Source organism: Pinus tabuliformis, chromosome 2_1 (genome assembly GCF_031772625.1).
Source record: "Pinus tabuliformis cultivar Carrire ecotype Pingquan chromosome 2_1, CPIR1, whole genome shotgun sequence".
NCBI classification, from domain to species: Eukaryota; Viridiplantae; Streptophyta; class Pinopsida; order Pinales; family Pinaceae; genus Pinus; species Pinus tabuliformis.
In genome coordinates this window covers 240,719,229-240,742,991 of record NC_142299.1, presented here as the reverse complement: position 1 = coordinate 240,742,991, position 23,763 = coordinate 240,719,229, and the positions used below count along the sequence as shown (strand labels likewise).

The following is a 23,763-nucleotide window of genomic DNA, read 5'->3' as shown; positions in this document are numbered from 1 at the left end:
AACAAATGAGGACTTAGCCCACTGTCGTCTCAGCTAAGGCTTCCTTATATTTATGGACTTTCACCGATGGGAGGAGACCCGTTACATTGTGGAGTCACCAATGAGGGATAATTCAATGAATGGAGATGAGTGACCCAAATAATCCCTTTCTCAGGAGAGCTTGAAGGAAAGGAAGGGAGGATTTGAGCTTTAGGTTTATGGGATATGACTTGTGAAGGAGTTTCCCAATCCCTAAAATCCTTTTTGAAATTGGTATCCCAGATGGTTCTTGAAGAATTGTCTTTTCAAAGGAATGGGACCACACGGGACCAAGTGAACCTAATCTATGGTAGGAGGAAAGAGTGTGGCAACTGATGATGTTCTTACCCTAGACAAGGTGGGGAAAGGATCAAAGAAAGAATTTTCACTAGAAGGTGTTGAATTGATCCTACGATGTACTAGCCTTGGGGATGCTAGGGAAATATTTGATTTCGGAGCTAGGGATTGGCTTTTCTACCAACTCCACCGTTGAAATGGTTTCAAGATTGGAGGAGGCCTTGAGGAGACACCAACACAAGAGAACCTAGGAAATCGAACTTTTTGGAGGGATAGTTTGTCAAGAAAATAATTCCCTATGTGACCCAACTTTGCTAGACCTGGGAAAAGGTGGAGAATATGTGATTTTAGGTGACCACCTCTTGGTAGATCAGTGCCTTTGTCTTGGGAGAATGGAGTCTATGATGAATATAAGTGAGAGGCTTTGGTTCTTGGTCAAGGAGGCCTCATGACTACTTTGCTAGCCTTCTAGGTCAATGAGAAGCAATCTTGGAACTTTTATACTTCAATGTGCAAAAGAGATGGCTTATCAAGGTCAATTCGTTGATAGAATTACCCCTAGGAGATTTTGTTCACATTACATGGCCCATACATTGAGAGATGCTATAATAGAGACAAAATTCCACAATTTAAAGCGGTAAATGCATGTAGCAATTAGCTCTAAAAATAGTGAAAATCCTAGTCCAATGTATATGACAAAGTAAAACAAGAATAACATTAAAAACATGCACTTACATGTAACAAAATATATCCAACCATCCACAATTGACAAAAGTGAAGCTGCAAGATAAGATAGACCAATATCCACACATCAAAATTTATCCATAAAGCTCCAATTCATCCTCTAGAAAAAGTGTGAAATTCTCAAGAGAGAGAAAAGATCCAATCCAAAGTGATGATGAGCAAATGAACTCATCTTACTTGTATTTATACACTAATTAGGAGTTCGAATTAGCTTCCTTGGCCTACATGATCCCCAAAAATAAAATAACATTCTAGTAATTCAAATTTTGGTGACAAGCCCACCAAAATAGCTCATAAATGAAAGGATAAGCCTCTCAAGAGGTCAAATAATAATCCATGCATGTTGTATGGCCCTCTAAGAAGCCTAATGAGGTCCATCGGTGCCATAATGAAGAGTAGGACCCTCAAAAGCAGTGGACAAGGGGTTGGCCCCTTGTAATAACTTGTGGTGCTCCAAATGACATGTGGGGGTACACAAGTGTCCTCATCGGTATCAAAACAAATCAAAGATGCCTGTAGATCGCCTGTAAGGGCTAGGATGATGGTGTAGGTGATGCCACATCATTGTGAAAATCCTAGATCAGCTGCCAAGTGTATGGCGCAAATCTGGGGCCAGCTGGGTATTATGGATTAGGTGCACCTTCTTCATAAGTGAACCACGAGCAATGTGTAAATGGCTGTGGGGATTCATGGAATGTTGCCTGCTGTTGTGGAGGCCCATGGATCTCAATGCACGCCCTACATGTGCCAATGTAGCCCTCTGGAGGGTTAGGACCAGTATAGGGAGACCAAACCGAAGATGGAGACCATTTGCAATCTTGCATAAGATCCAATGCATCCCCTAGCCTTCCAGTACAGCAAGTCATTAGATAAATAGAGTAAATGAGCTTACCAATCATGGACCACAAGTGGGGACTTCATAATGGCTAACCCTTCCATACTGGACTTTGGGATGTGCCAATATCTACTAAACTCCAAATCCAGCAGACTTATCTAGAATTTCGGCATTTTCTTGAAATTTACCCCTCCTGTAATTTGACTGGATTAAAAATTAATGAGACAAATTCGATGTGTCAAATGAGGAGAGATGGTCTCCTTTATATAGCTTTCAGGAGGGGTCGAATGGGTCCCTGTTAGGGTCCTAGCTGACCTAAACATCATGAGGCCGACTTGAATATTTTGGATGCAAATTAAAAAATCTAAATCTCCAATTCCTTTTTCAAGATGAAAATACCGACCATGGCTACCATAATTTTCCAACATGAAGTGTGAGCTTTAGGAGTAAGTATGTGAGCTTCAGAAATCATGAGAGAGCCACGAGAGTAAGATGTGGGCCTCAGCGATATTTGTGTCAAACAAATGCCAGCCTCAGAGATATTCAAGTCAAACAAATGCGAGCCTCAGAGTCTGAGAAATGCAAGCCACAATTATAAGAAATGCAAGCTTCAAAGAATACCGATTTGATGCCCAAAATGATGGAGGATAGACATATATTTATAGTTGTTTCTATCTGTGAAAGGTCGCATCCTTTGGGCAGGCTGACTTAACCATATAGGAGGCCGACTTGATTTCTTGGAGGGGAATAAAAATTCAAATTCACTTTTAATAATTTTTTGCCACATGCCTTTAATGATGTCACGTCATATAATAAAATACATTACCAATACTATTCCTTCAATCCAGATATAAATTTTCTTTGGGGTGAGATGAGCTTTCCTTGGGGTCTTAGGATTTCTATGGGGAAATTTGTCCATTGGCTGCCCCAATTTTCAACACTTTAGGTTGTAAAAGGACTCTTTTTCATTTTGCTATTATTTATTACTGCGAGTCATTTTTCTTTTTGGTTTCCCTTGTTATGCTATCTATTCTATACTCTCAGTTTGAATGTTAGTAGATGTTTTAGGGGCTACTTGTATTGCTGTCAGATGTCATTGCTTGCCAGTCCTTTCAAGCAACACAGACCTATTTTGGTCATTCGTGGATATTAATATAATGTCACCTCTAATTTGTTATATTGCAGATGGCAACCAACTATAGCCAACCTGTTATTAACAACAAAATGAGTAGGCATCAAAAGCTTGGGAGATGCTCTGAAAAGGTGCTTTTCAGAACGGTTATTCAAAGGTTAACAGAACAGGTAAAGTCGGTCAAGTCCTGCATATTCTCTTGAAATCATCTTATTTGCCAGATATGTTGTAATTTGTGAAGGTCCAAGGCAACCTACTTCACAGAGTTGAATTCAGGGCAATCTACTTATATGCTAGATACATTTGTTTAGTGTTTCATACATAGTAGTTTGAAAGGAGTTTGGAATTTTCAAGCGTTAGTCTGTATTCATTTTAATGATTATTTATGGAAAGAACCATCTTGTGTTGCCCTTTTTTTCTTTTTAATTTTGTATTCTAAATTGCTGATTATTTCAAAACATAGTAATTTTCAGTGCTGTGCACCTGTCATATTGTTGTTTAGTAATATTTTAACAATTATTGTAAATTCTTGTCTTGTGTTTTAATATTTGTACTGAGAACCATCTGTCGTTTCTCTATTTTCCTTATTATTTTTGGTGTATTCCAAATTGGTAAGAATTTCAAAATAGTAGTAACTATCAGTGGCATTCACCTGTTGCATTCTTGTTACTAATATTTCACACTGAATTGGTTAACTTTCTTTGCTTCTCACTTTTAGAAACATTGGGACACACAGAAAATACCCACAAGTCTTATTATAAACTCACCAGTTTTATACCTAAATAGAAAATACCAGCTTATATGGAAAACTCTCTTGATTAGTTTATTTTCTGCCTAATTTATTTTAACAACAAATTCACTATTCATGCATATAAATCAGTGTTATCTCTCAGACACTCGAAAGGAAATGTCCAACCTTACTCAAGGGCAAGCCTAAGGATACTATCAAGTGAACTATTTGTCACCTATGTGGTTCACTGCACTTTTTGGGGTAGGAAAACCAAGCCAAAGGGGAATACCTAAACAAATCCTAACTTTGATTGTTGATGTCGGGAAGAAATTTGTCCTAGAAGTAGTGCACCCAACTAACTGACTTAAAGATGCAAGTCCTCAATTCTTGCTAGCAAGGAAAACTTCCTAGGGGAAGGCCCAGCACCCAAATGGATACTGTGAATATTGAGTGTTAGTACAAAAGCATATGAATGTGAGATGTTTAGTAAGTGAATATCAACAATTTAGACCTTAGCTTTATCAATGTTTGCAAGATACCTTTGGAGAGAGCGAATGAAAAATATCCAGAATGATGTTTGATATGGAGTCATGCAATGCTTGTAATGAGTGTGTTTATGCCAAAACTCTGAAAATTATCAATGACATACACAAGAGAAGTACACTTGTGAAGAGCATCAATCAGATTAGACCAAGTCCCCAGTGAGATATCGAGGGATGAAATTCAGACATATACTTAATAATGAAAATTTGAACCATTCCTTATGTGTGAGATTGGTATAGAAAATAAATAAGTGTTGTAAGTTCAACACAGAGAAATTTAATTTCATTGAATGGTTCAATATAGTAATATACTATAACCGTGTCTGATATTTGGAGAAGTAATAACCCAATGTGCTGTCACAAGACCAAGCCTTCATATAGTAACCTACTAACCATGTGAGTGATATTTCAGCATTTAAGTTCTCAAATTAGACATATCAGTGCTGCACGTAAATTCCTGTTTGAATGTCATGATATAATTATTTGCAGTACTGTTGTAAAATGTGCTGAAGAAGTCATCATATGTGGACAGTGTTGCCTTAAAATCTAGTAGATCTTGTAGAGGGGTGCTCTACAAGGCAAGCAGTAGACTAAGTGACAACAATGAGGTGTGGCTTGTTACCGTTCAAACTAGCAGGGGGCCTGTTACCCACTATTTTGTGGGTGATATCCCTAGGGGATTTTGTTTTTCTCCAAAATGGTTTTTAGCCAGCAGCCATCAGCCCCTTGTAGCCACCAACTAGCTCATTATGCCATTTCTCCACCAATTGAGCCATCCATGTGGTCCCTTGCCCATCTGCCATGATCGTATGTTCGAAGGTGGACATCCCGAACTTAAAGGTATGCCTTGTCATTTGGTAGTTGGGTATTGGAGTTTGCTTATCATGGACACTTCTGGGCATGGGTTAATGGTGGGATTCGGCAGACTGAATGGGTTATCTCTGTGCCCTTGTCCCCTAGACCCCTTTTGGATATTATCCTTGCATTCTAATCCTGTGGGATCTCTTTTACTGACCATTTGGCTTCAGGGATGGTATTTCATGGGAAATCTCGATTTTCGTTGCATGGTCCCACTCCCTTATCCGCTTATATTACTCCCTTTCCACTCATTATTACCCCATTCATCACCTCTCCCACTTGGGTCCACATTCTTCCACTGGGTCCACATAGGGTTAGCTCGCCACTTCCCCTCACCCACACCTTGGGTCAGGGTTGGAATGATGCCCCAGAGGTTGATGCAACTAAAAAGAAAGACAAAAGCATATTTGGCCACATTCAACAGGAAATTGTACCACAAAATGCAAAATATGGCCGGGACAAACACATTTAGCATGTGGGCAAAAGCTGATACATGAGCTCTACCCCATCATCATGGCCATCACCCTGGTTCCTACAGGTTCTATGAGCCTTTTTCATCACGTAGGAACCCATGATTGCCCGAACCCCTGGTGGGCAATGAACCACCATACCTTAAAAGGGTGTATTCATTGCTATATCTTATGCATCATGCTCTTACCCCTTGAGCCCTGAGCAGTTAATCAAAGAAAATCATAAAAAGGCAAAAGGCATATAAAAAAGGGTGGACAAATCAAGGCCGGGGCACCTCATGGACCATGATTTATCCCTCCTATACATTATACACCCAAGTGTGGGCTTCCCTCTTATTAGCTACCCTTGTACCCCAACATGTGACCTAGGGATACCCCTTCTCATCCCCTACATCATTCACCTATTTGTCACATGCCACCACCTTTGAAGGATGTACCTTGAACATATTATCCCCTTTAGAAGTAGAAACCACCTAATAAGATACTTGGTTAACCCCATTTGGAGTTTAGGAGACATTGGCTCATCTCGAAGCCCATTATGGAAGGGCATACCATTATGAAGTCCCCACCTGTGGTCCATGATTGGTAAGCTCATTTACTCGATTTCTCTAATGACTACTTGTAATGGAAGGCTAGGGGACGCATTAGATCTTATGCAGGATTGTAGATGGTCTCCATCTTGGGTTTGGCCTTCCTATATAGGGTCCTAATCCTCCAGAGGGCTACATTGGTATATGTATGTAACGAATAAAATATATAAATAATATAAATATAATGTAAATGATAATAATCATAATTAATTATTAGTTAAGTAGTAATTAGGTTGAAGAGGCATGTCTAATAAGACATGACTCTTCATGAAGAGACACTTGCTTGGTATATAAGCAAGCCTCTCGTTCTCATTGTAAATCATCATTCTTATTCTTATTCACATATTTAATATAATATTTATATCCTTAATGGATAATTTGATATTCCAAGTCTTTTGGAGTAATTAATTCAAAGAAGGAACTTTGTTCGCTTCATGTGGTATCAGAGCCACGTTGGCTGATCACCAGGCCTTTGGCTATCAACCTATCATCAACTTCGTTGGTGTCATAATTGAAGCGTTTCGCTACATATTGGGAGATTCTCCATTTTTTTTGGTCTTTGGCCATTATTTAAAAAAAAAATAATAATAAAGAATAAATAAGAAGGGTATATAAAAAGAAAAGAGGAAAGGAAATAATAACAAACAAACAAAAAAATTGAAAAAAATATATATATATATATATATATATATATATAAAGGGTTTTACATTATTGATAAAAGTGCATAATAAAGATACGCGGGAATCTTTTCAAGTATATTTAAAAAAATTTACGTGGAGAAGCCCGTGGTTTTAGAAACCAATGGTAATTGCCTGTGGTTTTAGAAACCAGTGGTAAGTTTTACATTTTACGTGGAGAACATTAACCGAGGTTTTAGAAACAATTGCCCATGGTATTTTAGAAACCAATGGTAATTGCCCGTGGTTTTAGAAACCAGTAGTAAGTTTTACATTTTACATTTTACGTGGAGAACATTAACCGAGGTTTTAGAAACAACCCATGGTAATTGCCCATGGTATTTTAAAAGTGAAAGATATTTTGATAAGCATTGGAGAAAAAAGGTGTGACCTAAATAATTTTAATCGTTCAAATCTAAAGATTGTGACCGTACTAAGAGTCACGTCTCATCCAAATTAGTCACGACTCATCCAAATTTTCGAAAAAAAAAAATATTATTATAATTATAAAAAAAATACTATATAAGCCTTATATAGTTACATATAAAAGGAAAAGTGGGTCTCAAAAAAGTATATATAAATTTTATATAATTATAATTTTATAATATATATAAATTAAAAGTACATAATATATATAATTTATAATTATATATATTAAAAAAAATTATTATTATATAAAATTTTTATTAAAAGAGTGAACAAAAGAAGAAGAAGAAGAAGAGAATATTGGAAATATATATATATATATATATATATATATATATATATATATATATATATATATATAAAGGGAGATAAAATAAGTTTAAAAAATAAAAAAAATAAAAAATAAAAAAATAAAATAAAAAATATTTCCATACAAAGTTAAAATGATGAAGGAAGAAAGGTTTTCCTATAATGGTCTTTCAATTACAGATCATAGAGTAATTACACTAAAAGGAAATATCCAAGGAAGAGAAGTTAATGTCGCCATCAACCCAAGCAATGATAAAAATTATATCAACATCAACTTGGCAAATCAACTATTAATTCCAGAGCTAAGCATTAGTGTAAAGAAAAATATTTTTGACCAAAACAAGTATAAAATTAGTGATCTACAAGTGACAATAGGCCATTATGACTACATATCTCAATTTCATGTTGTAAGGTCAGATATAAACACTGACATCATACTCGGTCAACCCTGGTTTAAGGATCTGGGTACATTCATGTTAAACATAAAGAAACAAGTTTTGACGTTTCCTTATAAAGGGAAGATGGTCATGTTTCGAGACATAACAAGTAAATCAAAATCAATAAAATCTTCATTAGAAGACCTTAAGGATATCTCAGATTTGATGTTTCAAGATAACGAAAAAACTATATCAAAGAAGCAAAAAGAGCTTGAAGAAGTCATCTGCAACAGAGACACAGAAATTTCGAGCCTAAGAGGTCACCAGGAAAAGCTACTCGAACAAGTCAAGAAGACTAAAGTCTCAAAGAAGGAACTCAAGAAGCACTTATCAGAACAAGAAGAGGAAACTTTGCGTTTAAAGAACCTTAGTAAAAATTTATTAGAACAAATCAAAGATCTAAAAGATGAAAATTTTAAAATTCAAAACACTAAAAATAAGGTTGATAAATCAGAAATCAAAGAACTTTTACGACTGAAAAACCATAATCAAAGTCTACTCACTCAAATTAAGAAGCTTAAGGATGATAAGAAAGCATTAAAAGATAAGTTGGAACAATTCACTCAAGAAGAAGCATCGGAATCTCCAGTCGTAGCAGTCCAAGTTGAAAGTAAGGGAACGAATATCGATCCAGTGAATATGACAACTCAAGAAGACAAGCTAGTTGAAGAAACGACACACGTAGATGTTGCAGTTCAGACAATGGACATCCCAGGTGAATGTTCCATAACCAATTCAACAACATCTTCGCCAGAGGAAAATCTAAAAACTCCATATCGACATCCGAATCACGAGAGTAGACCAATCAACCATGCTACGTATCGGTACCATCCAGACCAGAAACAACAAATTGATGTTTCAGAGAATAATGACGTAAAATCAGTCCAGTCTTATGCTAACAAGTTGTCACAAAATTCCAGTGATCATAATGCGATACAGAAGATTAATCTAGGATGGTTTGATCCCTTCTCAATGCGACAATTTTGTTTGTCACTAAGAAGATCATATCAGCTTGTATCGACGAAGATGACTGTTCCAAGAGAGAAAGACTTTCAAAGCCGAAAAAGAGATCAAGCCTTTTTCATCGACAAGCTTTGAGGACAAAGCTCTTTGAGGAAGGAGGCAATGTAACGAATAAAATATATAAATAATATAAATATAATGTAAATGATAATAATCATAATTAATTATTAGTTAAGTAGTAATTAGGTTGAAGAGGCATGTCTAATAAGACATGACTCTTCATGAAGAGACACTTGCTTGGTATATAAGCAAGCCTCTCGTTCTCATTGTAAATCATCATTCTTATTCTTATTCACATATTTAATATAATATTTATATCCTTAATGGATAATTTGATATTCCAAGTCTTTTGGAGTAATTAATTCAAAGAAGGAACTTTGTTCGCTTCAATGTAGGGTGTGTGTTGAGAGACATGGGCCTCCACAACAGTAGACGACACTCCATGGATCCTCGAGGATGGTCAGAGATGCTCGAGATACTCCCATTGGATGAGGAAGATGCACTTGGTTCACTTTTTCTCAGCCAACTGCACAAATGTATCATGCACTTGGCAGCTGACCCAGGACTTGCAGGACGATGTGGCATCCCCCAAATCATCATCAGAGCCCTTGCAGACGATCTGCAAGCATCTTCGACTCATTTGGAGGCACATGAGGTTATTGTTGTGCCCCCACACCCATTGGGAGCACCACAGGGTTATTGTTTGGAGAACAACGAGCCAACCCCTTGTCCATCACTTTTGAATGCCCTACTCTTCATTATGGCACCCATGGACCCTATTAGGCCTCTTAGAGTGCCCTACGACATGCATAGATTATTATTTGATCTCTTGAGAGGCTTATTCTTTTGGTGGGCTTGTCACTAAAAGTTAGATTATTAGAACATTATTTTACTTTTGGGGCTTATGTAGGCCAAGGAGGGTAATTTGAACTCCTCATTAGTGTATAAATACCAATGAGATGAGTTCATTATCTCATCATCACTTTGGATTGGATCTTTTCTATTTCTTGAGAATTTCACACTTTTTCTAGAGGATGAATTGGAGCTTTATGGATGAATTTTGATGTGTGGATATTGGTCTGTCTTATATTGGAGCTTCTCTATTATGAATTGTGGATGGTTGGATATATTCTGTTGCATGTAAGTACATGCTTTTAATGTTATTCTTGTTTTGCTTTGTCATATACATTGGACTAGGTTTTTCACTATTTTTAGGGATAAGTGTTGCATGCGTTTACTGTTTAAATTGTGGAATTTTGTCTCTATTAGAGCATCTCTCAATGTATGGGGCATGTAATATGAACAAAATATCCTAGGGGTAATTCTATGAACGAATTGACCTTGATAAGCCATCTCCTTTGTGCATCGAAGTATAAAAGTTGCAAGATTGATGTACTTTGACCTAGAAGGCTAGTGAAGTAGTCTTGAGGCCTCCTTGACCAAGTACTAAAGACCCTCACTCATATTCATCATAGACTCCATTATCCCAAGACTAAGGCATTGATCTACCACGAGGTCATCACCTAATATCACATATTTTTCACCTTTTCCTAGGTTTAGCCAAGTTGGGTCACCTAGGGCATCATTTTCCCGACAAACTATCCCTCCAAAAAGTTCTATCTCCTAGGGTCTACTGTGCTGGTGTCTCCTCAAGGCCTCCTCCAATTTTGAAGCCATTTCGACAGTGGAGTTGGGAGAAAAGCCAAGCCCTAGCTCCGAAATCAAACTTTGCCCTAGCATCCCCAAGGCTAGTACCTCCTAGGACCAATTCAACACATTCAAGTGAAAATTCTTTCTTTGATCCTTTCCTCCACCTTGTCTAGGCTAAGAACATCATTGGTTGCTATATTATTTTGCCCTACCCTAGACTGGGCCCACTTGGTCTCGTGATCACCTATTGGAGGACCGGTGCCTTAATCCCTTGGGGAGAATGGAGTCTTGGAGAATAATGAAAAAGGAACTTGTATTTCAGTCAAGGAGGCCCTAAGGACTTCTTTGCTTAGCCTTTAGGGCAAGAAGGAGAGACCTCAAAGCTTCTATACTTCGCTTGGAAAAAGAGATGGCTTATCGAGATAAATCCCCCGGTGGAATTTTTTGCTAGGAGATTTCATTCACATACATGGCCCAAACATTGAGAGATGCTATATAGAAGCAATAATTCCACAAATTTGCAATTATGCAATGCAACAATTAGACCTATTATAGCGAAAATCCCATTCAATGCATATGACAAAAGTAAAACAAGAATAGCATTAAAAGTGTGTACTTACATATAATAGAACATATCCAACCATCAACAATTTGACAATAAAGAAGCTCCAAGATAAAATACTTCAATCCAACCATCAAAATTCATCCATTCTCCAATTCGTCATTCCAGAAAAAGTATGAAATTCTCTAAAGAGAAGAGTGATCAAATCCAAAGTAATGATGAGAAAATGAACTCATCTCACTTGTATTTATACACTAATTAGGAGTTCTAATTAGTCTCTTAAGTCTACACAAGCCCCAAAATAAAATAATGTGCTAATAACCTAACTTTTGGTGATAAGCCCACCAAACTAGCTCATAAATGAGATAATAAGCCTCTCAAGAGGTCAAATGATAAACAATACATGTCGTAGGGCCCTCCAAGAGGCCTAATGAGGTCCATAGGTGCCATAATGAAGAATAAGACCCTCAAAAGTGCTGGACAAGAGGGTGGCCCGTTGATCTCCAAACAATAAACCTGTGGTGATCCCAGTGGGTGTGGGGGCATAATAATAACCTCATAGTTCTCCAAATGAGTCGAAGATGCCTATAGACCATCTGTAAGGGCTTAGATGATGATGTAGGTGATGCCACATCATGTTACAAGTCCTGGGTCAGCTGCCAAGTGCATGGTACATATTCGGAGTTGGTTGGGCAAAGGTAAACCAGGTGCATCTTCTTCGTCCAATAGGTGGATCTTGAGCCAATCTCTGAACATCTCTAGAGATGCAGAGGAGTTTATTGGAACTCCTAGGACGAAAAAAGGACAACGCAGACAGCCTGACAGGTACCAAGCATTGGTGGCTCAGGTTGCAGAACCTTTTAGCTTTCAGGAGGCCACACATCATTAGGTGTGGGTAGACGCCACGATAGAAGAGTATAACTCTATCATGACGAATGATATTTGGAAGGTGGTGCCAAGGCCTGAAGACATGCCAGTTGTAGGTTATAGATGGATTTACAAGATCAAGTATGCAACAAATGACAATGTGGAAAACTACAAGGCTAGTTTCGTGGCAAAGGGATATGCATAGAAAGAATTGATAGATTATGAAGAGACGTTCGACCCAATTGCCAGATACACCTCTATCTGGTGAGTTATATCCCTAGAAGCTCAGATGGGATGACAGATTCACCAGATGGACGTCAAGTCAACTTTATTGAACGAGGTGATAGAGGAAGAGGTGTACATAGAATAGCCAGAGGGCTTCGAGACTCATGAGAGGCGCACTCATATGTGCATCCTGAAAATATCTCTATATGGACTCAAGCAGGCTTTCAGGGCATGGTATGGTCAGATTGACAGCTACTTGTAGCAGCTGGGATTTGTCATGAGTAACGCGGATCCAAACCTTTACTATTTAATGGTAGAGGGTGAGTCAGTCATCCTAGTTTTGTATGTGGATGATCTTTTTCTGACAGGATCATCAAGGCTCATAGAGTATTGCAAGAGGAACCTGGTAGTAGAGTTTTATATGAAGGACTTGGGGTTGATGCACTATTTCCTAGGATTGGAAGTGTGGCATAAAGATGGGGAGATCTTCCTTGGACAAAGAAGATATGCTACATATATTATGAGGAGGTTTAGAATGCAGGATTGTAAACCCATGTCGACACCCATGATCACCAACTAGAAGAAGATAGATCCATCAGATGACAAGGATGTCGACCCCACCTTGTATAGACAACTTATTGGGTCTCTCATGTATCTAGTCAACACTAGGTAAGATATTTGCTTCACAGTCAATACTCTCAATCGCTTCATGGTAGAGACGAAGAGGGTACATTGCGCTGTAGTGAGGCATATTCTGAGGTATGTGCGCGACACAGTTGAGTATGGGTTGAGATATACCCGAGGGGATGATGTCAGATTATGTGGGTTCACAGATGCAGATTGGGTAGGCAATTTAGTATACATGCAAAGTACCTCTGGATATTGCATCAGCGTTGGATCAGGGATAGTTTCGTGGTACAGTAGGAAGCATAAGTTCGTAGCTCTGAGCTTTGCCGAACTAGAGTACATGGAAACAAGCACATCTAGCTGCGAAGCTATATGGCTTCGGAAGCTGCTAGTAAGCTTGCTTAGGCAGAGGATGGAGGTGACCAGAGTCTACTGTGATAATCAAAGTTGCATCAAGCTGTCTAAGAATCCAATGTTTCGTGACAGGTCGAAACACATAGATATACGATGCCATTTCATTAGAAATTGTGTACAACGTGGGGCGGTCCAGCTACAATATGTTCCCACAGAAGGGCAGGTTGCAAACATACTCACAAAAGCTCTAGGAGAGCTAAGTTCATCTATTTTAGATAACATATGGGTATGGTGGAGAACTCGTTCCAGTAGCAGGGACAAATTTTTAGTTGCAGATGTTGCAGTTGCAACAACAACAAATGAGAGGGAGTTGCAGTGCAGATGCAGTTGGCAGTAGTATGGCAGAGTCAGCAACAACACAGATGCAACATCAGAGTTGCGTAGTGGTTGATTGACGGTGCCTGAGGGAATAGCGCAGTGACTAAGAGAACAATGCATTGATTGAGAAAACAATGTAATCACTGAGGGAGCAGCGCAGTTGTTTCCAGCAGAGTTTCTTGTTAGACATCAACAACGTGATAGAGGTGATATAGAGACAGAGTGTTGTGTCAGGGTGTGCAACACTAGAACACATTCCTCGCTAAGAGGGATTGTTGGTTTTTGAGGTATCATGTGTGTTCTAACCACGAAATTTGTTGGAGATGTTAGAATACATGAGATCTACGAAACCCATAAATCGTTTCTGGAAATTCCTCCTTGAAGTGTCTCAATTAGATTATTAACCAGTTTCTAAAATATTTCTTAAGTTTAAACTTAAGGAATATGGTTAATTAATAAATATTAATTGAGATAAGGTGAGAATCATCTAGAAACTCACACAAATCGATCCAGAGATGATCCTAGCCATTGATTAAGTCTTAACCTTGGCCATTGTGCTCTAATAGTAGATAACAAGAAGAGATCAATGTGGTGATGGAGAATGTACCAGTGCAGATAATTATTTTCCCAGGGAATTCAATTTTCTCAAAGGCAGAGATTCAGCAGGGAAGATAGAACTAGAGGTTGAGTAGCAGGTAGCAGAGGGAGTAGCAACATTCTAGGAGGAAGTATTCCTATCTTGGGAAGAGGCAATGAGAGGAAGGCTGAGTTCCCCAAAGGTTATACACAAGCATTACGCAGAGGGGGACATAGAAAGTTCAGGGTGTGGCTAGGGAGGTAGTGTCAATGGCAGAAATTAGTTGTGGGGTGAGAGAATTCTCACAATAATTTTGCCAGTATTTTCCTCAAATTAGATTGCCAATAGAGTATCTAAATCATTGTACTCATAATTGTTGCTGAAGAATAATAATAAAACCCTCATCTGTTGCATTGGTTTCCCACATTGGTTTTACCAGGGACAATTGTTGAAAAATAATAGTGTCAAAATTCTTATGTGCGTGCTAGAATTTCTCAGTTTCCAATATTCTATTTTCTGCAGTATTTTTATGGTGAAAATTGTAGTTGTGATTTTATTCATTGTTTGCCATAGCAAATAAACTGCACAATTTAATTTACAGTTAGGAGAATAATTTCCAGTGGTTGTAATAGATGAAATTTTCACATCAAGCACCCATTGCGTGCTTCTAGGTTTGTCATAAAGTCAAGAATATGATTGTCATGTATGAGAGACCCTTCTTGGGCATGTTACATGTTGTAAAAATAATTTATTTGAGTCAAAGAGTCAAAAGACCCTCCATGACCATGTCAAATATGCAAGCATCAAGTCAGCCTCATGGAGCAACTAGTTGGCCTAAGGATGTGCGAAGGAGCCTATACATAGATCCATCGACCTCATTTGAAGAGCACTTAAGCACAAGAAAGTTCTATCAAGGGACAAAATGAAACCTCACATCCTAGTGATAGAAGAAGAAGCATAAAGGAGAATAAGAGCCGAATTGTTTGGGCCTCTTTTGGATAAAAACTCTCACATGTGCGAAGGGTTAGGGCATATCCTTGTTGCAAACTAGACTGAGATATTACAACCACCATAGAAGGCGAAATCTAGGATGATAAGGTCAATTTTGTATACCGAATTGGTAAGGAAGCAACCTATATCCAAGTGAAGGAGGAAGGAAGAAATCTTGTCCATCATCTAACTAATCTAGGATTTTTGCAGTACGAATTGTAGTCACATATTGCAAATTTGAAAATTTCAGAATTGCAAGGTTGAAGTTGCAGTTGCGGGATTGAAGTTGCGAATATCGAAGGCAAGGTTGACTTGGTCTTTGAGGGGCCTTGGTCAAGTGTCTAGGTCTTGGAATTCGTCAATTGAAGTTTCTATAAGAAGAATTCATTTGGGTTTTACTCTCAAGATTGGAGAGGTTTTGGCCCTCGCTGATTGCGTACATCTTGTGTCGTATTGTCTCATTGTTCTTTTGGTTTTGGTAATTGGTTGATGATAGAAGAACACTAAAGCTAGTCAAATAAATCACAATCAGTTATCAAGTAAGAGAAATCACCTCAATTAGCTTCCCTAGATTTCTCAACATGGTATCAAAGCTAAGGTGACAAAGTCATGGAAGGGTAGCTCAAAGAAGGACACTCAAGGATCGAAGCACTAGAAGATCATCAAGAGCATCGACCATCAAAAGGAACCTCTCATCTGAAAGTCACTTCAAGGATAAAGATTACATCATCATTATCTTGAAGAAAATAAAAGAAAACCTACAAACCCTAGTTCATTCAAAGAAGGATTCTACACCTAAAAACATTCTTGGGAACCTCGCTCAACCATTAAAGTGTGAAATTCTATCTATTACAACTACTGGAAATTATTCTTCTAACTCAAAAATTAATTATGCAATTTATTTGCAACGACAAATAACGAATAAAATCACTGTTGCAATTTTCACCATAAAAATACTGTGAAAAATAAAATACTGCAAAATGAGAAATTCTAGCACACATAATAAATTTGACATAGTTATTTTTTGACAATTGCCCCCGGAAAAACCCAAATTGGGAAAATCGGTGCAACAGATGAGGGTTTTATTATTAATGTGCAACAACAATTCCGAGTACAATAATTTAGATGCCCAACTGGCAATCTAATTTGAAGAAAATACCGGCAAAAAATGTTGTCAGAGTTTACTCTCACCCTCAACTATTTTTTGCCTCCGAAATGACTTCCCCAGCCTCTACGTTGATATGCTTGCGTTACCCTCTACGCAGTGCCTACGCCGACCCTCTAAAGATTTCGACTTTCCTTCCTTCTACTCTTCCGAGAACTAAAAAATTTCCTCTCGGAATGCTACTGCCTTCCTCTTCCACTTGCTACTCACCCTCTGGCTCTATCTTCTCTGTTGAGTTGCTGTCGCTGAGAAAATTGAACTGCGTGGGCAACTGAGTATCAGCACTAGATGTTCTCCATCACCACATCGTCTTTCTTTTATAATCCACTATTGGAGCACCAACGACCAAGATTAAAACATAATAAATGGCTAGGATCTTTTCTCGATCGATTAGTGAGAGTTTCTTGATGATTCACACCTTATCTCAATCAATACTGATTAATTAACCATATTCCCTAAGTAAAGACTTAGGAAATATTTAAAAATCAGTTAATAATCTAATTGAGACAATTCTAGGTGGAATTTCCATAAATAATTTCTGGGTTTTGGAGATCTCATGGATGCTACCCTCTCCATAAAATTTCGTCACTAGAACAAATTTGATGCTACAAAAACTAACACTCCCTCTTAGCGAGGAATGTGTTCTAGCGTTGCTGCTTCATGGAGCAACACTTTGTCTCTGCATCATCCCCTGTTATGTTGCTAATGTCTGGCTGGTGCTACCCACCAACTATTGCGCAACTCTGATATACGCTACATCTATGCTGCTGCTGACCCTGCCATACTGCAGCCAACACTGCATCTGCACTGCAACTCCCTCTCATTTATTGCTGCTTCAACTGCCACATCTGCAACATCCAAAATAGCTTGTCCCTGCTACTGAAATGGGTTCCCCACCGTACCCATCTGTTCTCTGAAATAGATGAACTTAGCTCTCACTAGAGACTTCGTGAGTATATCTGCTACCTGCTCTTTTGTGGGAACATATTGTAGCTAGACTGCTCCTCGCTATACACAGTCTCTGATGAAGTGACACCAAATATCAATGTACTTCGACCTGTCATGAAACACTGGATTCTCAGAGAGCTTTATGCTACTCTGATTATCACAATAGATGCTGGTCGCCTCCACTCCCTGCCTGAACAAGCTTACTAGCAGCTTTCAAAACCATATAACTTCGCACGTAGCTGTGCTTGCTGCCATATACTCTGCTTCTGCAGAGCTTAGTGCTACTGACTTTTGCTCCATGCTACACCAAGAAACCATCCTTGATCCAACACTGAAGCAGTACTTGGAGGTACTTTGCTTGTCCATTGAACTCCTTGCGCAATATACATCTTTGTACCCACAAAGTCTGACGTCATCCTCTCGAGTATATTTCAACCCATACTCGACTGTGCTGCAAATGTACCTCAGAATATACCTCGCTGCTACCCAATGTACCCTTTTCGGTTCAACCATGAACTGACTAAGGGTATTGACTGCGAAGCAAATATCTGGCCTAGTGTTGACTAGATACATGAGAGATCCAATAAGCTATCTATACAAGGTGGGGTCGATGTCCTTGTCATCCGATGCATCTGTTTTCTTCTAGTTGCTGATCATGGGCATAGACATGGGTCTGCAATCTTGCATTCTGCACCTCTTCAGAAAATCTGTAGCATATCTTCCTTGCCCAAGGAAAATTTCCCCATCCTTCTGCCGCATTTCCAATCCTAGGAAATATTGCATCGACCCCAAATCCTTCATGTCGAACTTAGTTGCTAGATTCCTCCTTCAGTCCTCTATGAGCCCTGATGATCCTGTCAAAACGAGATTATTCACATACAAAACTAGGATAAGTGGCTCACCTTCTACCATCAAATAGTAGAGGTTGTGTTAATTTTAGATATGTTCTATGCTGAGAGCAATTTATTTCAATTTTCACAGTTAGCTCAATATCTTTTCCAGATTAGCAATCTCATTAGCATTAAAGTAAACTGCAGATCAGTGTTGATAATATCGCTGAGATATCGGCGATATTCGGAAATATCGCGATATTTTCGGCGAGCCGAAATATCGCCGACCGAATATCGCGATATTTTTGAGTTTTGAAAATCGCGCGAGATTTACGATATTTCGGCGACGACCTAAAATATCGCGCGACGACCTAAAATATCGCCGGTGACCCTGAAAACATTCCGCGCGGCCTATATAATTCGATTTTTGGTTTTTTCTGAGCGCTGGAAGTCCAATGTGGTTGCTGCTAAGGAGGGTTTGAAGCCAATATTCGCCAATATGCCATCAACAACGAAGATTTCTAAGCTGCAAGTGCCAAGAACTGTAAGACAAACTCGATTCTCATTCTTCCGGTTCCCTACAATCATTTGCTTGGTTTTTGATTTGATTTCAAACTGCAAGGGTTTGCATTGAACCACAAACATGAACCACTTCCACCAGACAGGAGCAATCAACAGACAAGTCACAAAAATACGCTGCCATTACCATATAATATATATGCACAGCGTGACAGCATAGAGGATTTGCAGATGGCAGCTGTGTAATTAATAAATTATGTAATATGCTAGGCTGCAGAAACAATCAAGCATCTAATCATAATGTGCGGCTACAAAATATTTTCAGTGTTCAAACTTCACAATTACCCATTCTGCAAAGTTCAAACAACATTCAATATACAGTTTCTCATGATCTTAAGTTTTAACTTGATGTCCTCATGTGACATGTCAGTTTTTGGAAAGAATGTAGCAGTAGAAGTATGAATGGGATAAATGAGCATATATTCCTCCTCTTCTACAACATTTATGCCCAAAAGATGTAGGGAATCATCACCTACAGCAGGTCTAGACTCTAAATTTTAAAGTTATAAACCATTTGCAAACTACATATGTCATAAACCATCAGTAATGTGATGTCAAGTTTATGAATGGAATGAAAAACGCCTCTAAAACCTCTCAATAGGTATAAATTTATAATGCTGGCCCATGGGGATATTGAACCGTCAAATATTTGATTACCCTCGAAGAACAAAAATTTCAGGCCTATACACTTTAATAGAATGCCCACAATTATCTAAGTTCCTGACTTCTTCTATTTTCAACATACTTCAAGAATGTCCATTGTCTACCTGATGGATCTTAGAACTTTAGAAGCCAATGATAACGCTTACAAAAACTCAGATCAAGAGAAGGATGATGATATTCTCAAAGATTCGAACCTTTTCAACTGCTAAAAACATGTTGTCATGGATAAGTATCAAAGTTTGAAGAAGTACTGTTGGAATTTGGAAACCATATCTTTTCTCTCCCATATCGATGCAATCATCAAAATCCTCCCTCCATCAGCTCAAAAGGTGCTGCCTTCTTCTTCAAAGATTGCACCCTGCCTTGCTGGTTAAAGATGTAACTTTCTCTGTGCTCACTGCTATGAACTTATGAAGTCTAATAATGCATTATGCACCTACAACAATGGTATAAGTTATAAGTTATAACAGTTATATATTTTTCCCATGCTTGGCATAATTCTGAAAGAAATTGTTCTCATTCCGTGCCAATTTGCTGTGTTTCATGTGCCATTTGGATACCTCACGTTACAACATGTTCATACTCTTTTGTTCACTTCTATTCAACAGTCAACTTGTATTACACTTCTATTCAACAGTCAAGTTAAAACTGTTTTGTAAAATGATGTGGTTATTTGTAATTTGAAAATTTCGTATTACTTATTAAGTTACTAATTCCAAATTTTTTTTGGTGCTCTAGGTTTCCGTTTGAGTTAGCCCACTACAAAATACAAATATGCCAAAAGCCTTGGACCCATTTTGGGAGTATGGGAGCCCTGATGGTGGGACAAATCGTGCATATCTTACATGCAAATTGTGTGGGGACAAGATGACAGGTGGGATTACATGACTGAAATACCATCTTGCTAGACTCAGTGGACATGATGTTGGGCTTTGTACAGTTTCTAGTCCGGAGTTTATACAAAAAGCTCTTGAGGCAATTGAAGAAAAGGACAAAAAGAAGGAAGAGGCGGAAAGAAACAAAGATGAACGTGCAGGTAGATCTTTCGGGATATCTTCTCCTGATTTTGGTGTTGAAGGTAGTGGGCCTAGTGGCCCTAGTGGGAGGGGCTCCACAACTGGCACACCATCACATGCTACTGCTAGTGTGAGTGCGAGGTCATCATTTTTTGTTCCACGAACAGGCACAGGAGCACAACCTGGCATAAAATCGCTTGTTAAAAAAAAGGAGAAGCAAGAAGCAGATAGAGTCATGGGGAGGTGTATTTTTTGGAGCGACTTACCTCTCAGCATCACGAAAACCAATCCATTTTGGCAGCGAATGTGTGATGCTATTGTTGTTGTGGGCCCAGGGTACAAAAGTGCCACATATGAGGAGTTGCGGGGGCCAATTCTTCAAGCAGAAAAACAGGACATCAACTCTAGATTGGCGGAGTTGAAAAAGACATGGGAAGTCACTGGATGCATAGTGATGTCTGATGGTTGGACAAATAGGAAGGGTTGGACAAATTTCTTGGTACATTGTCCTAAAGGTACCATGTTTATTAAATCGTTGGATGCATCAGAACATATCAAAGATGCAACAACGATATGTGAGTTGTTAGATGGGTTCATTTGGGAGATTGGTGTGCAGAATGTGGTGCAAGTCATAACAGACAATGCAGCTAATTATGTGTCTGCCGGCAGAATGCTTATGGAGAGGCATCCCACATTGTTCTGGACTCCATGTGCAGTGCATTGTCTTGATTTGTTGCTTGAGGATATGGGGAAACTCTCTTTCATCAAGGAGGCAGTTGATATGGCTAGGAGCATCCCCAAGTTTATTTATAACCATGCTTTTGTTCTTAGCCTTATGAGGAGGTTCACTAGAAACAAGGAGTTGCGACGTCCTGCCATCACACGTTTTGCCACAACCTTTATTACTCTTCAGTCTTTGCTTCGATGTCAGTTCGAGTTGAAGCAAATGTTTGTGTCTGATGATTGGCGTAATTGTAGATACAACAGGAGACCTGATGGGAAAGCCATTGCAAAAATGGTGTACTCTGAGACATTTTGGCATGGAGTAGAAGAAGCATGTGCAATTAGCGAACCTATAGTAAAGGTTCTTAGATTGGTGGATGGAGAGAAGCCTGCAATGCCTTATTTGTATGAGGGCATGGATAGGGCCAAGGAGGCCATTCGTTCCTATCACTGTTTTACAACCCGCCCGTTTCGACTCCGACTCGGCCGTTTCGAACCGAGTCATTACCCTGAACTTTGACCCGGCCAGCTAACCGGCTCGGTTGACCGAGTCACATATGACTCGGCCGAGTCATCCAATGACTCGGCCGAGTCATATGTGACTCGGTCAACCCGGCCGGGTCCGTTATGACTCGGCCGAGTCAATGCATTCCGGCTGGGCAGCGAAACAGTTAGAAAAATTTCAATTTTTTTGTGATTTTTGATAAAGTTAAATTCAGTTTATGGATTCCAAAGGGTCATGCTTCTGTAGACTGTGATGGAAACTACTTAGTGTGAATACAATGTTATATCTTCTGGGTAGGCTATGTAATAAAATAGCCTTGGTGTCATTTTCTTCTTTTTTATGTGTCTGCTTGTTGTATTAATGCATTAAGATGACAAGATAGTTTCTCCTTTAATTGTAAATCCTAAAAACAGTTTTGTAAAAGGAAACTCTACATTGTGAACCTCCAATCCAAATGATATATTTAACTGTTCTGAGATTTTTTGTTGTTTTTAAATAAACGTAAATGGTGAAGTTGAGTATCTGTCATTTCAAACCAATATTTGATTTTACATTGTCATCTTTTAACCATGTATTGTTAAATTTAAAAGCAACAGATATTTTTGATCTTCTTCAGCTAGTTGAAACAGGATTGGTAAGTGATCAGAAAGTCCTCCAATTACTAATCATGACTTATGCCTGCTGGCTTCCTCCAAAAGCTTACTGTTGACAAGAAAATTGTCCAACCTTTTCAAAATCCTGGCTCTTCCTCTTTTGGAGGTTCTTCATGTAGGAATAACCTTTATAGGCTTTACATCCATCAGCGTAAGCTCTCCAAAGTCCAAACAACTGTAAGAACTTTTGGAGTCTGGTCACCATTTCTAGCCTCCTTGGTTATTTGTATTTTGTTTTGAGTCTTTGATCATGTATGACAGTTGACTATGTATTGCCATTGGGTACCATTTTGATATAATGGATTGGTTCATGAGCCTACTTTGATCATATGTTGTCTTCCATCTATATTATAACGCTGTGTGTTTGGAAACATGAATGAAAATCTTTAAAATTATGTTTAAAATCTTTAAAATTATGTTTTTTTATAAAAAAAATAAATATTTAATGTATTTTTTACAACGACCGAGTCATTGAAATCGAGCCGGCCGAGTCATTACCGTTTCGGAGTCGGAGTCGGAGTCGATCCTCGGCCGAGTCGGAGTCCGAGTCCGAGTTGTAAAACATTGGTTCCTATTATGCAAACAAGGGTTCTGCTGGCCTTGATAGGCAGATGATGTTATGGGATGTGATCGATAGTTGGTGGACAGGGATGCTTCATCGACCCATTCATGCAGCAGCACTCTTCCTCAACCCCGCATTTTCATACTAATGCAACTTTGATTTTGATGGCGAGGTGATGGAAGGGATCCTTTCCTGTATTCAGAGGATGGTACCTGTTCTTGAGCTTCGTAGCAAAATCAATTGCAAGGTACAGTGTTATCAGGATTGTGTTGGCCTATTTGGCTTTGATGATGCCATTAGGGAAAGGGCCCTCTTCATGCCACGTAAGTGACAAGTCATCACTCATTAGAAATTTGAATTTAATTATGTTTTAACTTTTAAGTTTTTGAATTTTTTATTTCATTATTTTGTTGTAGATATTTGGTGGCGAAGCTATGGTGCAAGGGCACCAAATTTGCAAAAATTGGCTATACGAATCTTGAGTCAAACATGTAGCTCTTCAGGGTGTGAGCGCAATTGGAGTGTATTTGAGAAAATACACGCCAAAAAGCGCAACAAGTATAACTTTGAACTCAAGCCTTCAGTTGAGCAATTACACTTATTGTAATTTTTAATTTTTAATTTATGACCTTCAACTTCAAGTGTCAAGAGTCAAGAATCAAGACTCATTACTTTTTTTGACACTCTTACAGGTTGGAGTTCGCACGCCTCAACGATTTGGTGTATGTGCATTACAACATCCGACTTCGAGTGAGGCAAATAGAATCACCAATGGATCCAGATGCCATTTCCTTAGACAA

At 38.6% G+C, this 23,763-nt stretch overlaps 1 protein-coding gene across 1 annotated transcript in view; it reads left to right on the top strand.

Annotated features, from left to right (window-relative positions):
* LOC149199599 (ATP-dependent DNA helicase Q-like SIM) overlaps window positions 1-23,763 on the top strand; it is a 391,868-nt gene that overhangs the window by 274,720 nt on the left and 93,385 nt on the right. The window contains exon 14 of the mRNA XM_089400631.1: window positions 3,065-3,196. Within this exon, the coding sequence (XP_089256757.1) occupies window positions 3,065-3,196 (132 nt within the window). The remainder of the gene's footprint in view (window positions 1-3,064; window positions 3,197-23,763) is intronic.